This window comes from Cervus canadensis, chromosome 8, assembly GCF_019320065.1.
Source record: "Cervus canadensis isolate Bull #8, Minnesota chromosome 8, ASM1932006v1, whole genome shotgun sequence".
NCBI classification, from domain to species: domain Eukaryota; kingdom Metazoa; phylum Chordata; class Mammalia; order Artiodactyla; family Cervidae; genus Cervus; species Cervus canadensis.
The window spans coordinates 39,408,587-39,427,512 of NC_057393.1; the positions used below are offsets into that span (position 1 = coordinate 39,408,587).

The 18,926-nt window shown below is 39.1% G+C and overlaps 1 protein-coding gene across 3 annotated transcripts in view; it reads right to left on the reverse strand.

The window, feature by feature from the left end:
• Positions 1 to 18,926, reverse strand: part of FAS (Fas cell surface death receptor) — a 44,591-nt gene that overhangs the window by 18,708 nt on the left and 6,957 nt on the right. For all 3 annotated transcript variants that reach the window (XM_043476082.1, XM_043476081.1, XM_043476080.1), the window contains exons 2-5: positions 11,897 to 12,059; positions 4,325 to 4,462; positions 2,940 to 3,048; positions 32 to 87 (exon numbers count right to left, since the gene is read on the reverse strand). In XM_043476082.1, the coding sequence (XP_043332017.1) occupies positions 32 to 87; positions 2,940 to 3,048; positions 4,325 to 4,462; positions 11,897 to 12,059 (466 nt within the window). The remainder of the gene's footprint in view (positions 1 to 31; positions 88 to 2,939; positions 3,049 to 4,324; positions 4,463 to 11,896; positions 12,060 to 18,926) is intronic.

Here is an 18,926-nt window from a genome sequence, read left to right on the forward strand (position 1 = left end):
GAAGAGTATAATCATAAAAAGAAATAATAACCTTTGCATTTGGTGTTGCTAGTTGGTGAGCATTTCTCAATGATTCCATGTTCACACCTAGAAAAAAATATAGAGGGAATTAAAAAAGTCTGATGGACTGAGTCCTTGATCATTTTCAATAACATACTGTAAATCCAGGGACATTTTATCCATTTTTGCATCTCGGGCAAACATATTCCCTCAAATATTTCTAGATTAGCTTTCTGTTGTTGTTGTACACTCACTTGGTCGTGTCCAACTCTTTGCGACCTCATAGACTGCAGCACGCTAGGCTTCCCTGTCCTTCACCATCTCCCAGAGTTTGCTCAAACTCATGTCCATTGATTCGGTGATGCCAACCAACCATCTAATCCTCTGTCATCCCTGTCTCCTCCTGCAATCAATCTTTCCCAGCATCAGGGTCTTTTGCAATGAGTTGGCTCTTCACATCAGGCAGTCGAAGTATCAGAGCTTCAGCTTCAGCATCAGTCCTTCCAATGAATATTCAGGGTTGATTTCCTTTAGGACTGACTGGTTTGATCTCCCTGCTGTCCAAGTGGCTCTCAAGAGTCTTCTCCAACACCACAGTTCGAAAGCATCAATTCTTCGGCACCCAGCCTTCTTTGTGGTCCAACTCTCACATCCATACATAACTAATGGAAAAACCATAGCTTTGACTATATGGTCCTTTGTCAGCAAAGTAATGTCTCTGTTTTTTAAAACACTGTCTAGGTTTGTCATAGCTTTTCTTCCAAGGAGCAAGTGTCTTTTAATTTCATGGCTACAGTCACCATCCACAGTGATTTTTGGAGTCCAAGAAAATAAAGTCTGTCACTGTTTCCATTTTTTCCCCATCTATTTGCCATGAAGTGATAGGACCAGATTGGAGAAGGAAATGGCAACCCACTCCAGTGTTCTTGCCTGGAGAAACCCATGGACAGAGAAGTCTGGTGGGCTACAGTCCATGAGGTCGCAAAGACACAGACATGACTGAGCGACTAAGCATGCATGCCTAATGAGATTGGATGACACGATCTTAGTTTCTTTTAGCATCTACTTGGTGCAAATTCGTAACATAATTTGGGTGTTTGGATGAAAAATATCCTAAAGAATGACTATGGGTTAAAAATACCTTGAGGAAAAAACAAAGGCATTAAAATATCAACATGTGAGAAAAAAGAATAGACATAAAAATAAAGTTTAATTAGCTAATAAACTTAAAATCATAAATTGCCAAAAGCAGTTTCAAAACAGTCATGGAGCAATAAAATGCTCAGACAATAGCCCACTGTCCAGGCTGCTGCTTATGGAGTCTACCTAGCTAGCCCCTAAAGGCCTCCTTTTTTATATCAACTAGTGATTAGGGCACTCAAGAAGTCCCTGTAGGATTTTCTTCAGACAGCCAAATACTGACAAATTATCTGAATTATAACCTGGCTCTGCCCATTCCCTAACTAGGTGAGCTTTGACAAATTTTTACAGCACATATTACCCAATCTGATTGTCACAGAAAAGATGTTGATAAGACAAGTGAGTATTATTTGCATCCACATTCAAAAAACTATGATCATGGAATCCAGTCCCATCACTTCATGGCAAATAGATGGGGAAAAAAATGGAAAGTGACAGACTTTATTTTCTTGGGCCACAAAATCATTGTGGATGGTGACTGCAGCCATGAAATTAAAAGACACTTGCTCCTTGGAAGAAAAGCTATGACAAAACTAGACAATGTATTAAAAAGCAGAGACAATACTTTGCTGACAAAGGACCACATAGTCAAAGCTATGGTTTTTCCACTAGTTATGTATGGATGTGAGAGTTGGACCATAAAGAAGGATGAGTACCAAAGAATTGATGCTTTTGAGCTCTGGTGCTAGATAAGACTCTTGGGAGTCCCTTGGACAGCAAAGAGATCAAACCAGTCAATCCTAAAGGAAATCAACCCTGAATATTCATTGGAAGGACTGATACTGAAAATGAAGCTCTAATAGTTTGGCCACCTGATGCAAACAGCCAGCTCACTGGAAAAGACCCTGATGCTGGGAAACATTGAGGGCAGGAGGAGAAAAGGGTGACAGAGGATGAGATGGTTGGATGGTATCATCAATTCAATGGACATGAGTTTGAACAAACTCTGGGGGATAGTAAAGGACAGGGAAGCCTGGCATGCTGCAGTCCATGGGGTCGCAAACAGTTGGACATGACTTAGCGACTGAACAACAACAAAATGAGTGTGGAAACCAAAGTGCAGAGAGGTTAAGTGATCTGTTCAAAATGACCTGATTAATCGGAAGAAAAGTGAAACCTAGAATCAGGTGTCCTATCTTTGGGTTAAAATCAAGCACTTTAGCATGAAAGACAGGTCCTTCATGATCTGACCTGGTTCCTTCTCAGTCTTTCCTAAACTCCAGCCAGGTCCTTTGTTCTCCAGAGCTTCCTTTTGCCTGGTTGCAGTTGCTGTTCCCCTGCCTGAAATGTCCTTTCTCTCTATATATACCAGGTAAATGTCTTTCCTTCCTTTTTTCAAGACTCAAGCCATGTGTCATATCTTTACCCATCCCCCAGAGTTGAAAGGTTTTCCTATATAACTCAAAATCTGAAGCACAAGTCTTATCATATGGTCTGAATATAATAACCATCATCTTCCTTGACACTCTCTGCCTCTAGCCTTAGATCTTCAAGACCAGGCATGTGTCTGCATACATCAATGGCTTGAGCAGCCAGCACAGAATCAAGCACGCAGGAGGTGTTCAATAAATATTTAGACACAGGATGTTTGGGGGAAAAAATGGTTATCTAGTTTCTTGGAGGCAAAGCAAGATTAAAACCCAAATTCTTCACTCTCAGCCAGTGTTGCTTCCCTTTCAGGAGATCATTTTCTCTCAAGATATGCCTACTGTTTTAACCAGAGAAAGACTAAAACTTACGTGGTACAAGGGTTACAGTGTTCGCACGGAGAACTGTTACAAAAAAAGTTTGATTTGCATCTGCACTTGGTATTCTGGGTCCGGGTACAGTTTTGTTCCACTTCTAGCCCTAGAAAACCAATTTGATGAATGAACAATGAAAAGGATGGGCAGGAGCAGCATGGGTTTTTGAGATCCAGCGCTGACATCAGCAGTCAAACTATTAAACCTTTAGTAACGTAACTAGTGTTTAAATGCCAAATAGATAACCCCAGGTTGAAAGAGCTGAAATCATCTAGCAGTGTTTTAAGCAGACAGACAATCCATCAACCTAGACAATCCCACCTGTACTTAAAATGGCTCCCCTGTTCTCATCTAGAGTCTGGCTACTCAAAGTATGGCTTATAGATCAGTAACATCAGCATCACCCAGGAGCTTGTTAGCAATGCAGAATGTCAGGCCCTGCCCCAGACCTACTCAATCAGACCAGTGCCAAAACCCTTACTTGGAGATTCTGATTTAATTACTCTGAGATGGGACCTGAGTGAGAGAGTGAAAGTCACTCAGTGGTGTCCAACTCTTTGTGACCCCATGGACTGTAGCCTGCCAGGCTCCTCTGTCCAAGGAATTCTCCAGGCAACAATACTGTAGTGCGTAGCCATTCTTTTCTCCAGGGAATCTTCCCAGCCCAGGGATCGAACCTGAGTCTCCTGAACTGCAGGCAAATTCTTTACCATATGAGCCACTAGGAAGCCCTTGAAATTGGACCTAAATGTTGGCAATTTTCATAGCTTCCTGTTTGATTCTACTATACAGTCAGGGTTGAGAAACACTGCTTTAGAGACTGAACAGGGGCAAGAAAAGCTTTATGTCCAGAGAGTTCTTGATGTCTAACAAAACGGGGAGTACTTCTGCTTTATTTTAATCTGAACCCTCAAGATAGACTGGAATATCCATGAAAATTCAGGTCCTCGACAGTAATTATCAGGACAAGCCAGATCCTCAGAGAAAGGGGGAGCAGTCCACCCACCTCTTGGGTTTCCCTGTCCTTGTATCTGCAGGCTTCTGAGCTCTTTCTGGCTAAGAACAAAAGCCATTTTACAAGCATAAATCAAGGCAGGGAAAAAAGTCTCTGCAATTCTGATTAGAGCTGACGGGTCCTGTTCACCATGCTTACATTTAGTCATTCTCTTACATCTGGAAGAACTGCCTAGACTTGACCCATAAATGTCTAGACCAGTCATTCACTCAGTACCTGATCCTGCTTCATCCCCATCAGCCCCACCCTCTCCCTCCTGTATGCTGACATAGCACCAGCTTAGGTCCCAGTTTCTGACTGTATTATACATGGTGCTACTTGCAGTACCATGATTTGTCCCTTTTGAATGTTTTTTTAAGACACTTACCGTGTTCTTCATCACAGGCACTACATCTTATGCATTTGTCAGAATGATGGCTCGTGTCTGTGTACTCGTTCCCCTCTGAGCAGAACACACATTCTGGTATACCTCCGTCGTGTTTGCAATCACTGGTTTTCCGTTTGCCTGCCCGTGGGAAAAAATGGAGCAAGTGTTTAGGTGGTCATGCAACAGCAAGGGAAGTCTGCAGGGATGATAATAAAACACTGCTGAAACAGGAGTGGAAGGTCTAAGCTAATGAAATATAAATATATTAGTGGAGAAGGTTGTTGAAAAATCATATCAAGAGACTGAATTTCTCCCAAGACAAAAGCTAAAAGAGTTACTGAGAGCTATGCCTACTTCATTTTTAAAAAATTTTTATTGATTGACTGATTGATTTTTGGCTGTGCCGGATCTTCACTGCTGCACGCGGGCTTTCTCTAGTTGCAGCGAGGAGGTGCTACTCTCGAGTTGTGGTGTGCAGGCCTCTCACTGCGGTGGCTTCTCTTGCAGTAAAGCACAGGTTCTAGGGCACTCAGGCTTCAGTAGTTGTGGCACATGGGCTTAGCTGCTCAACAGCATGTGGAATCTTCCTGGACCAGGGATCTAACTCACGTCCCTTGCATTGGCAGATTTCTAACCACTGGCCCACCAGGGAAGTTCCTATGCCTACATCTATAGGATGATTAGCAATAGGAACATATGAAAAAGAGGTCAGAATGACCAAAAGCACTGGAAGAGATGCCTTTACCAGCTTTGTGGGGAGGAGGGAAGAAGGTTGCTAAGTATATATTCTTATTAAGAGATGACTGCCACTGGCCACTGAGATGACCCAATTCTCCTTGCTCTGACTTCTCATTTGACTTTCCAAAGTCCACAAATCCTGGCAAGAATAGTATTGTTTCAGGAAAAGAACATTTGGAGTTCTAAAGACTGGTTAAATTTTTAACAGCAATAATATCTCTAACAAGCTGCTTAATCTCTCTGAACCGAATTTCTTCATGCATGTGATGGAGATAATCACACTTCACTTGCACAGCTAAAAGAACTGCAAGGAACCTGCCCAGTAAGTGCTCACAGTTTCCTTTTCACTCCTCTTTCTTTCTATTCCTTTGCCACTAAGTGACATAGTTTGTTATGATGTGTAGGAATGAAGTTTATTACCAGGTTTGCTATCTTAATACACAACATTTTAAATCATATTCATGTTTGCTTTCCTTTACTTTAAAAATAAAATGAATCATTGGATTGCTATTAGTAAGTATTATACAACAATGGCCTTCCCTGATAGCTCAGTTGGTAAAGAATCTGCCTGCAATGTGGGAGACTCTGGTTTGCCTACAATGCGGGAGACCCTGGTTTGATTCCTGGGTTGGGAAGATCCCCTGGAGCAGGGAAAGGCTACCCACTCCAGTATTCTGGCCTGGAGAATTCCAGGGACTGTATAGTTCAAGGGGTCACAGAGTTGGACACAACTGAGCGACTTTCACTTTCTTTTTCATACAACACTGTCTTCTGGAAAATTCATTTCCTTAAGAAGTGTTTATTAGTACCTATTGTGTGCCAGGCACTTTCTAGGAGCTGGAGATACCCTTGGAAGACAAGTCCTTGGTCTCCAAAGACTTCACATTTTCAAGGTAGAAGCAGGCCATGCACAAATAAATACAGATGGCAAGTGGTGATAATTGCTGTGGGGGAAGTTAGGTTATAGCAAAGGAACAGTGAAAGAAGAGAAAATTAAAGGGGAATAGCAAGGGAACAGAGAAAGATGAAAGAGAAAATATAAAGGGAAGTTTAAGAGAAAAGCCTAAGTAGTGACTAAACTTGTTATCACTAAATAAAAAGAATAGGCAAAATCTAATCTGCCCCCCTCGTATGAACGGCAAAAATAATTTATTCTGTTTTTCTCAGGTATATGACTTTCTTTATAACTTCATAGCATTATTTGTCTTTTTCTTAGTTTTTTAAAAAAATTTATTATTGGAGTATAATTGCTTTACAATGTTGTGTTAGTTTCTTCTATATAACAAAGCAAATCAGCTTTATGTATACATAAGGATCCGCCTCCCAGTGCAGGAGATGCAAGAGACACAGGTTCAATCCCAGGCTCAGGAAGATCCCCTGGTGGAGAAAACGGCAACCCACTCCAGTATTATTGCCTGGAGAATCCCATGGACAGAAGAGCCTGGTGGGCTACAGTCCCTGGGGTTGCAAAGAGTTGGACACCACTGAGCGATTTTCACTCACTCTCTCACTCAGGTCCCATCTCAGAGCAATTAAATCAGAATCTCTAAGTGAGGGTTTTGGCATTGGTCTGATTGAGTAGGTCTGGGGCAGAGCCTGACATTCTGCATTTCTAACAAACTCCTGGGTAATGTGGATTTTGCTGGCTTATAAAGCATACTTGGAGTAGACAGGCTCTAGATGAGAACAGGGGAGCCATTTGAAGTACAGGTGGGATTGTCTCAGTTGCTGGCTTGTCTGTCGACTTAAAATTCCATTAGGTGATTTCAGCTCTTTCAAGCTAGGGCCCAGAACCAGGATGTATATATGACAGTGCTACTCTAATTTATTCTAACATTTCAGACAATTACTCTACATAATTGTTCAGAAAATATTCTCATTTCAGATTCCATGGCAGCAACAACAAAAGATTAGTGGATTAGTATACAGAGAAAGTGAGAGAAGGAACATTTGAGATTTATGTTAAATTTTAAAAGAAAATTCCTCAGTTACAGTAGCTCATTGTCATTCATGAGCAATATGTTATAGGACCATCACAAACTCTCAGTTTCACTTATTCCAATATAGCATGTAGTTCTATTCAGAAGAATGCAGGTAAAATGTACATGAACTCATCAGATCCATTCAAATGAACCCATTCAAATGTACATGAACCTGTTATAATTCTTACAATGGTAACAATAAATAATAATATTAACACTTATTGAGCCAAGCACTCTGCTACACACTATTAACACATTCCATTTATTGTTCACAATAATCCACAAAAGGTCAGAACTATTATTACTTCCATTTTACAGTTAAAGAACCAGACTCAAAGAAATCAAGTATCTTGCCCAAGGACAGGAAGCTTGTAAATAGCTAGGAGGACCAATCATCCCTGTTTGCTTAGGATGTGAGACTTTTAGAGCTAAAATTGGGGAAGTCTTGGGCAAACCCAAATACGCTGATCATCCTGTAAGCGTCAGACGGAGGATTTGAAAGCAGTGTCTGATGCCCGAACTTAAACTGAAACACAATTTAATATCTGCTTGGTAAAGATGTCAGCTATCATATTACAAACTATTAATACGACAAAACTTTTCAGGGGCTCTGATAAAACAGGTCAGGGGATCTGTCCTATTTCTCTGCCTTCATTTCACAGTCCCAGTGGCTTATCTGCTGCACTGGAAAACGTGTGTACCAGAGCATGATTCTTCACTTGCTTTCCTTTTCCTTCTTAACACTGTTCCATAACTCTCTCTCTGAAGTCAAAGCTTCCTTGTTTGCCTTCCTGGGATCGCTTTACTGGGGAACAATTTACTTGGTATGCCCACTATAGGTGCCAAAAACCTAACTGCAAATGGTGATTACTACACAGTTCAACACATTACAATGTCTTTACATTTTTCTTAATTTAGAACTTTGTAAAAGACCAATCAATGTTGCAGAGATCCCTGATTTACCTAATATCCATTTTTCCTTCTCTCATAAGAAAAGAGTATTTACTAGGAGACATGGCTGTCCTGAGTCAAGACTACATCTCCCAGCCTCCTTTGCATAGCCATGTAACTAAATTCTGGCCAATGGGATGTTAGTAAAGTGTCCAGTAATATCTTCCAGGATGTTTCCTGAAGATAGCTGGTATGCACTTTAAAGTTTAATTTGCCCTATTCGCATGAACAGCAAAAATTATGTATACCATCTTTCCTAGGAACATGACTTTCTTAATAATTTCTTTTCACAGCATTCCTTTTGATAAAACAAAATACTACTCAATACATAAACAAGTCATGAAATTTAAACATATACAATACTTTAGTAAACAAAGGCAATGATACGTCAATAGAAAAAAATAAACAAATTGTGGAAACTCAGAACCAAATTTAAATACAGGGTATCAGGGTTCTATATCATTGCAGCAGTATGTTTAAGAAAACCAAGTCAAAATACAACTTTAATTGCTTGCTAGTAGAATTATACTGCTTTCTAAATGGACTGACCTCTTTAATGAATTACCTTGCAGAATGCTTAAGGCATGACAGGGATATAATATCACAAGTTTTTTCTTTCTTCCAATGTATAAAACCTAAATTTATCAAAATATTAAAAAAGAAGTTGTTTTCTTGAAAATAATATTTTAAAATATATTTGTTTCTGAGTATACTACTACATATGCTCACTGTATAAATTTTAGGAAAGTGTAAAAAGCACCTATATATCAACCACTCTGAGATATTATTTTGGTGCATTCCTACACATATAAATACACACATATATACATGTGAGTAAATACATACCTATGTGTATATGTGTGTGTGTGTATATATATATATATATAAACACATATATGCAATGTATGCAGTGTACCATAGAATCCTTCTTATTGGATATGGTGATGTGATAAGGACTTTTTTTATTAAAAAAATGTCAGTTCACATAGGGGATCACAGAAAAATTACTACAAATAATTCAGTTTATAAAGTATACCTGTATAATTATTTGCCACTCTTGTGATATAGAAACAAGTTATTAGAATTCCAGCTTCTTTCTCACTTAAGTCACATCCAAAATGTATCACTTATAATTTCTTTTTTCTTTCTCCTTCTTCCTTTCTTTTTGATGGAAAGAAAAGTTAAAGACTTCAATAATCTGTATGAAAGGCTTTCATAGTTTCGTTATTTTTCCCATGTATTTTGCCTCCACCTAATTCATTAATAATTTTTTTAGTAACTCAATTTTACTGAAGTTCTCCAAAGCATTAAAAATAATTTTCACAAAAATTAAATGTTTTTTCTGTGTATTTGTTTACTGATTTATGTAATGTTAAATTATATATTACTATTGCAAAAATTTTTGGAAACAATTTGGATATTGATAAGCTTAAATTTTTTTTCAAAAAGGAATAGAAGTGGGAAGATTTTTAGTACATATTGAACACCATCCAGGATGTTTTAGAGATGGAGCAGAGAGAATCAATTAATCCAGCCAGCAGATCAGTTAGAAATCTCTTAAGGAAATTTATATACATTGAGGTTTATATCAGAATTATATCAGAAGACATGATTTTGATTGATACAGAGTCTTCCCATCTTTGAATACTTTGAAATTTACTTAATCTCACATCATTGGGTATCACAGTGAAATGTTATGTATATATTTCTTTTATTTTTTAACTATTTTCATAAGACATTTTTCTACAAATCTATTATAGTATCAGTAGATTTTCAAATTTTTGACCCACATATCAGAATTTCTTTCTTAAAAAGAAATCTCACTAGGACTTTAGGATCCTCACTAGGACTCACTAGGATCTCACTAGGACTGAGATCACTTTGAAAATGAAAATAAAACAAAGCAAAACAAAAAAAGCAAGGAAACAAAAGTCCTTAACAGCTTGATATGCAAAGCATATTACGTTCATTTTAATTTGCATTTTAGGGTTTAAAAATATGAGTAAAGATCTCACTTCATAAGACAAGTAGATGGTGTTTGTGAGTGAGCGTGAAGTCGCTCAGTCGTGTCCAACTCTTTGCAACCCCATGGACTGGAGCCTATCAGGCTCCTCTGTCCATGGGATTTTCCAGGCAAGAGTACTGGAGTGGGTTGCCATTTCCTTCTTTCCAGGGGATCTTTCCAAACCAGGGATCAAACCCAGGTATCCCGCATTGCAGGCAGATTCTTTACCAGCAGATTACAAAAAGCCAGGAAGCCATTCTTTATTCTCATTTGGAGAAGACTAAATATAAATGGGTTGGATTATGACAGATTTTCCATAAGGGTTGTTAAAACCTGGAGAGAAGGCCAAGTAAGACGGTTAGAATCTTCATAAACAGGGCCCACATCTGTTTAGCAGCTTAAGTACTGGAGGCCTGGAAAGCCAAACATGAAACCTATTACCATCCTTTATGGTTCTATTAATCTATTGCATATGCCCATGTGCTGTTTTCCTTTATCTTCCTGTCTTCCTTCATGATGCAGCTGGGAAATGCTTGTCTGTATAACATAGTAGTCAACTCTACTCCGTGTTGAAAATAAAAGTCTGCACAATTGCATTTCGCTTAGCTTTTAATTTGCTAGTGTTCAGAGGATTTCCGATCTGAAATTGGGTTTTCATTTCAAAAATACTGATTTTAAAAAATGGTTGGTTTTTATCCATTGCTTTTCTAGCTCATCTAGTTATTCGGTTGCAAAATGCAAATGCATTTTGCAGGCTTCAGTGCTAGGACAAACATTTTTCTTAGAGACTTTCTGATTGAAGGGAAGTGTTGAGACATATCTCTTAAGTGTAGAAGTTTCTTGCTTTTAGAGCTCCACAATTATTATGATACATTCTAACCAGTTCTGATGTGGTCAGTTTTAATATCCACAAATTAGTCTTTTTTGGGTATTGAAAAATGGAGCTAAACAAATAAATCCTCTCACTTCTGAGGTACATGTCATTTACAAATTATATTTACTCATGCTCACATCAAACTAGTGTGACAAAGATAAAATAAGCTAGTCTTGGAGGAATAAAACCACCATATGACCCAGCAGTCCCACTCCTAGGCATATACCCTGAGGAAACCAAAATTGAAAAAGACACATGTACCCCAATGTTCATTGCAGCACTATTTACGATAGCTAGAACATGGAAGCAACCTAGATGCCCATCAACAGATGAATGAATGAAGAAGTTGTGGTACATATACACAATGAAATATTACTCAGTCATAAAAAGGAACACATTTGAGTCAGTTCTAATGAGGTGGATGAACCTAGAGCCTATTATACAGAGTGAAGTAAGTCAAAAAGAGAAAGATAAATATCATATACTAATGCATATATATGGAATCTAGAAAGATGGTACTGATGAATTTATTAGCAAGACAGCAATGGAGAAACAGACATAGAGAATAGATTTATGGACGTGAGGAGAGGGGGGAGAAGGTGAGATATATGGGGAGAGTAACATGGAAACTTACATTACCGTATAAAATAGATAGCCAACAGGAATTTGCTGTGTATCTCAAGAAACTCAAACAGGGGCCCTGTGACAAGCTAGAAGGGTGGGATGGGGAGGAGATTCAAGAGGGAGGGGACATATGTACACCTATGGCTGATTCATGTTGATGTTTGGCAGAAAACAACAAAATTCTGTAAAGCAATTATCCTTCAATTAAAAAGTAAATAAATGTAAAAGTTAAGCTAGTCTTGGGAAAATAATGTCATAGTGTTTTTTCTTCTCAGTCATGCCATAATGCAGGAGAACTAAATGCTGTAAAAACACTCTTCAGTATTACTACATGCTACTCCTCACCCTGATTTTCACTCTGATTACTGGATTTTTTTGTTTGCGTGTGTATAACATACCAGGCGGACAAGGCAGACAACAAAACTGGTGCTCACGATGTAGGCCTTCTGGGCAGGAACTCACTTCAGTAATATTCTTAGTCAATTTCAGCACCTCAGAGTCGATACCAGCCACTTGGGCCTTTTCACCTTTAGACAATGGTCCAGCAACAGAGATAAATATCTGTAGAAAAAAAGCATGAAGAGAATTCTACTGACTTTTGAACTAAGCAACTTGGCAAAAAGATGTTAACTCACCCCAAACGGCTGTGTTTATTTGCTGCACACAGATCGACATAGGCTCCATCCTTCCACTGACCCATCTCCAAACAAGGAGCAGGTCAACCGCCTAACAGTCCAAACCTCAGGTTCTCCAAACCACCCCAGAAAAACAGCATCACCGATGGTAGCTCCTGCCTCAAAAGTCATGGCTCCCACTTACCAGCCACATGATTGAGGGAAAAGTCACTTAATTTTTCCAAGTCTCTGTTCTGTTATCTGTAAGGTGGAAATAATCTCTTCTTCACAGGTTTGGTGTGATAAATAAAATAATGCATTTAAAGCTCTTAGCACAATTCCAGACACACCACAAATAGGTGTCTGGTAAACAATATTATTATGATTTTTATTGTTGCATTATCATAAAGTTCCAGCAAGGGACAACATAGCAGACTGGGAAAAACATGAAATTTAAATACAGTTGTGGTTTGAATCGTAGCTCTGCTGTCGACATTGACTTTGGGCAAGTTAGATAACCTCAGTGATCCTCAATGTCCTGATCTGTAAGGGACAATAGTACTTTCTGTTTGAAGGGCTGTGAGGATAAAAAGTGGTAATTTCTCCCAAACCTGGTACTTAGCTTACAGCATGTTCTATTTCTTCCTTTTTTATACATAGTGACAGAATCTTCACTGCTGATGAAATCCTTCCTGGTTAACCAGCACTAATAGATGGCTCAGACAGTGAATAATCTGCCAACAGTGCAGAAGACTCAAGTTCAATCCCTGGGTGGGGAAGATCTGCTGGCGAAGGAAATGGCAACCCACTCCAGTATTCTTGCCTGGACAATCATGGACAGAAGAGCCTGGTGGCTTTCACAATAAATCCCACAGGATTTTTTTCACTTTTACTCAGGAAAAATGAACTTCTTTTAATACTGGTTCCTCTGTTTGGGAGACAAAACCCATAAGGGACACTGTGTCAGATTTATCTTAGAGTCAGTTGTAGGCTTGAGTTCCTCAGAAAAATGAGCTCCTAAAATGTATAGAAACATTGGGGGTTAATGTCTATTTGATTCCTTTCTCAGGTTTTCTAAACATTTATTGTGTGTCTCTCTAAACACAAATTTAAATAATCTTTCATTCTATGTGGAATATGTAAATTCATTGCCAAGCATCAAAATTTTTTAAACTACTAGTTCTGAGGGTTTTGTCCCTCAAGGTCATTTTTCACAGTTTTCATGGCATACATTATTTTTTTCTACTTCATGGCATCTCCTGGGTTAAGGGAACTAAACATTCTTTGTGTATAAGTCACTGTCACAGGAGTCCCCAAATCTTCCCTTTTAGCCCTTCCACCTTTGTCACCAAAGCCTGCATTCCCCTCTAAGTCACAAGATACCATGGGACCTCCAAGGAAGGAAGGATGAAGGAGTTGTGGTTGCCATCTTTTCCTTCTGGGATGGCTGATTTAAAAATGCATTTCCAGGGACTTCCCTGGTAGTCCAGTGCTTAAGAACCCACCTTGCAATGCAGAGGACATGAATTCGATCCCTGGTTGGAGAAACTAAGATCCACATGCCATGGAGCAACGAAGCCCACATGCCACAACTACTGCAGCCCACAAGCTCTGGAGCCCACATGCTATAACGAGAGAGACAGTCTGTGTGCAGCAACAAAGATTCACAGTCAGTCAAAGAAAGGAAGAAAAATATTTTAAAAATAAATAAAAAAACAAAGATCCATTACTAACATCCAGACTCCAGGAGGAAAAATCACACCAGAATATCAAGAAAATACCTGACTTATCCAGGGTCACTCATGAGCAAAAAGCAGAGAGCCAGGACTTGTCTAAGTCACCTTACTCATATTACAGTGTTTTTCTTGCTACACCCAACTCACCGTAAAATGTAGCTTACTTTTTCTATGTCAACGATTCTATTTAGAGAATAACTGGAGCTGGTAAACAGATCAGAGGAATTATGCCTCAGTGTGCTGGCTTCACTATCAAACCACTGCCTTTTCAACCCAACAGACATTTCTTTAGCACATACTCTGTGCCAGGTTCTGTGAATAGAGAGCTGTGTAACACTGATTATAATAGAAAATGAACGTTAAGTTTCCAAAAGCAGACTTGCACAGGGACATGTTATTTGTAATATATTAATCATTTGGGAATTTTTTTTTAACATTCTACTTGCCTGACTTTTACTTTTTAAAACACATTTGAACCTATGGTCTTTTTCTAAAGCATCTCTGAACTAAAGATATTTATCAGTATTAATGTCTCTTTTCAAGATGACAGTTCCCCAATTCTTACCTTCTCTACAGAAGATCACCCTGTTAATATTAGTCCCTCTTCTAAATCATAGAATCAATAGCTAATGAACAGTAACTGAATTGGACACTTTAGGAAATAATGTGATTGAAATCACACCAAAGCATTCACTGTTAAGATGGGAAGGGCTTTCAAATGAAAATCACTCATGTTTTAGGATCCTCATTCTATCACAAACTTTGCTCTATGTGACAGTCAGGAATGAAATATACTAACCATATAACACTCCAGACAATGCCCGCACATGACAATTCTTGCACAAATGTACAAATCTCTGTAGCTAGAAGAAATCAGTAAACCCCTTAAAACAGATAATGGAAAACTGAATCTAAGCAACCAAATTGAGTAGGAACAATTTCTTTCTGTTATCAGCCACCTCAAGGCCTGGAAAGAGGGAGTTAACAGTGAGATACCACTTGCTCTCCTCTTTCAATTCTGGTTTCTCACCAGAAACTGAAGAAAATGCCACAGATTTAAACTCAAAGAAATTTGAGTCAAAACTGGACTAGTCAAAACTGACAGCTCAAAGGTGTTCAAAGTTGATGCACAGTAGTGTGTGTGTGTGTACCCTACAGCTATAGGGCCCATCTTCCTTGGTATGCTAATTTCATTCAATAATCATGTGACAATATTATGAGCAGGTCCACAATTCCTGGTTTAAATGATCAAGTGCTCAGAGGAGCAGCACATTTTGCATTTATGAATTGTTATATTAGTGTTATTTCTAAAAACACTGTGCATATACTCAACTTTCTAGAACTGTCTGAAAGAAATGTCCTTGCTAATACATTTTGCTTCAGTTTTGAAGTTTTTGACTGGAAATCAAAAGTCTCTGTCCAAAATACATTCAGAATTTGAGAAATGTGAATCTTGGAGTAGAGCGGTGAAAGACAGTCACATTGGCCCTGAAGCAGACACCGGCACCACCAAACTCACCTCATATTTGATCACACCAGCTTCAGAGAGTTCAATTTCTGGAAACATTTCCTACTTACTTCAGTATCAAACAATTATGTCAAGGATTAAAAAAAGAAAGATGGGTCTAAAGAGCATATTCAACTATTACATGATACGATGTAAGCAGTTTCCACACAGCTTGCATTTTTTTAAGTTTTTAAATTAGCTCAAGTTTGCAGTATGCAAAGATTTAACCCAAACTTTCCTAGCAGAAACTGGGGTGTTTTTAATTGTGACGAGGCAGGAAACCCACAAAGAACTAAATGATCAGAATGCTCAAAAATTGTTTTTCAAAAAAGCTGAAAAGGCCAGAAAATTAGTTAAAGATTTGAAAAGCAGATAAACTAAGGAAAATGATAACCACATGGGGAGAAAAGAAATAAAATTAAACATCATAACAAAGGTTAAAAAGTCAAAAGGACCTAGTTTTAGATTCTGCTGGGAATAATATTAGCTGATACATTAATCAATTATTTAAATGAGCAAATACTTTGCTGAGTACCTTTGTTGCTGTTTAGTCACTCAGCCATGTCCGATTGTTTGTGACCCCATGGACTATGGCCTACCAGGATCCTCTGTCCTTATATGGGATTTTCCAGGCAAAAATACTGGAGAGGGCTGCCATTTCCTTCTCCAGTTGAGTGCCTGCTCTGTGCCAGACAGACTCCGGGAACAGAGCAGTATACAGATAAAGACTCAGCTCTTATAGCTGCTGCTGCTGCTAAGTCGCTTCAGTCGTGTCTGACTCTGTGTGACCCCATAGATGGCAGCCCACCAGGCTCCCCCATCCCTGGGATTCTCCAGGCAAGAACCCTGGAGTGAGTTGCCATTTCCTTCTCCAATGCGTGAAAGTGAAATCGCTCAGTCGTGTCCGGACTCCCAGCGACCCCATGGACTGCAGCCCAACAGGCTCCTCCGTCCATGGGATCTTCCAGCAGGAGTACTGGAGTGGAGTCCATTGCCTTCTCTGAGCTCTTATAGCATTTATATGTACGTGAAGTGTATTGGTCAGGCTTCTCAAGAGAAACAGACCCAGTAGTGAGTGTGTGTGTGTGTGTGTGTGTGTGTATGAAGAGACAGAGACTGATTGATTTTCAGGAATTGGCTCATACAACTGTAAAGGCTTGGCAAGTCCAGATTCTGCTGATGGGGTAGGTCAGTATGTTGGAGAGTCAGAGGGGAGTAGCAGCTGAAGTTCAAAGGCAGTCTGGCAGAATTCTTTCTACCTTAAGGGGTCTCAGTCTTCGTCCTACTAAGGCCTTCAACTGATTGAATGAGACTCACACACATTGCAGAAGGTATCTAATTTACTCAAAGTTTAGCACTTTAAATGTTCAACTCATACAAAGCAAACAAACAAAGCCATCACAGAATTATCCAGAGTACTGTTGGAACAAATATCTGGGTGCCATGGTCCAGTCATGTAGACAAATAATATTAGGCATCACATGGAGGGAAATGATGAAGAAACAAAGAAACAGGCGACATAACCAGGAGGGGTAAGACTATTTAAAGGAATCAGGCAAGCTTGGGGGCATGCAGAATTTGAGGTGTGAGGCAGTGCTCGTTTAGGAAGACTTGTCTGTGAAGGCCACTGAATAAGAAAACTGACTTGTTGCAAGTAGATGATTAGCTGAAAGGGCTTTCCAGGCAAGTCACACCCAGAGAAACTTGGCTTAACCCAAATGGGGACATACCTGAGGTCCTCAGCAAAAATATTATTAGCAGTTAGCTATTAACAGAGATAAAGATCAATGTCTCCTGAACCACACAGGTAATTAACATGTTGACTAATAAAGACATAGTGTCGTGAGATGATAGAGCCAATCATAACCACAGATAATGCAATCCTGTAGAATCCTGAAACATCAGAGCAGAAAGGGACCATGTAGCCATCTGCTCAACTTCTACATAGATTTAAAAAAATGGATCTCCTTGAGTCTTTCATTATCTACAAGATTTTAATATTTTCTGCAAATCACAAAATTTCTTATGAAATGATGAAGAAAGGTAAGATTTGTTATTTAGCATGCCTAGTAGATGCATTAACAGCATAAAGCCTAAAACCTGGTGAAATTCATTTTGAGAAATGGCACATAAAAATATTAGTCTATTAAATTCAGAATATTGAGAGTTCTGACAATGAAGTGGCAATTCATATCTAGCATCCCAAGTGAGGAGAATGTTATGACCAAAATGTCATTAGGAGGAATGGATAGAGTCCTTCTGAATCATTCATGAAAGTGTTGTCAGGAAACCAAACCCTAGAGTCATTTACCTATTCTCCCTTGACATTTGCCTGGGGTTTTACAAAGTTCATTCATATATATCACCTCATGATCGCCACAATAAACCTACACATGAGGAATTATTACTTTCTTATTTTATAGCTGAGGAAGCTGAACAGAGTATGTGAAATGACTCATTGGATAACCCCCATTAGGACGGGCTAAGAGAAGATTCAGCACCTCTGGTGCAAATCTGGACTCTAGTTCTGGTTTATAAATCAGTTTCCTAATTGCTTTCTCCATTTAGGCATGCAAACAATGCAGTTTGTTTTCAGACAATTGTGGGCAAGATGCCTGAGTGTTAGTTTTACAATGAACCTTCAAAGCAAATGCATGTTGAGGGTGGAGGAAGTTAGCAGGAACCTTCTGAAAACCAGAAGTCCATCCCAAGCCCTCTAGTCTGGGAAAACTGTGACAGGGCTATCCAGGCTGGGGTTCTGGCTGGCAGGGAGGGGGAAACTTCCTAGCCCTGATCTCTGTCTTGAAAAGAAGGGGAGTTTGGGTTTCCCTTCCTCCCATCTGGGAGCTGAGTTTCTGAGCACTGCCATCAAAGGCACTGTGAGTCCCTTGTGGGGGCAGGGATTTGCAATGAATAGCTAGGAACCAGGAATCCTCCTAGCCTACCATTGATCTTTGCGTTTGCTCCCTTTGAAACTCTCAAAAACAGGTTGACATGAGAGTTTGTCCCTTGTATCAGATGACGGTTGACTTTATATTAATTAATTGCCTCATATGATAGATCACTTTTCATAGCCAACTTGGTTACTACATAGAAGAAACAAAGGAAGGGCCAGATCCAGAAATCGATGACCACCCTTGAGGCATATCACTCCCCTTTGACAAGCTCACCATGCTTTCCCAGGAATTGTAAACACTCAAGATCTAACATGGCAATTAAAAATAGAGTAGCCTCACAGTGACTGAATTATACAAACTACTGGAAAAAACTGAGAATCCCATTAGGGTTACTTCAAAGAATCAGTGTGGCAATTAGCCCTAAGAGATGAGCCAGGGTTTGAAAAGGAAGTTTAAAAAAAAAATCATCTTTTTTTCTGTTCTCAGTGAAGTTCAAAACAACAGGAAAAGAATTTTTAAAAGCAGAGGAGAAAAAAAAAAGGTGTCAGAAGGTGAAAAATGACAGTCCTTCAAATGACAAGAGTAAGAAGACAGATGCTTAGAATGGTCAGTGAGAAGTTTTCATACTGAGCACATACTTCAGACTGACTACAAGCTCTCCAGTAATCATGGGG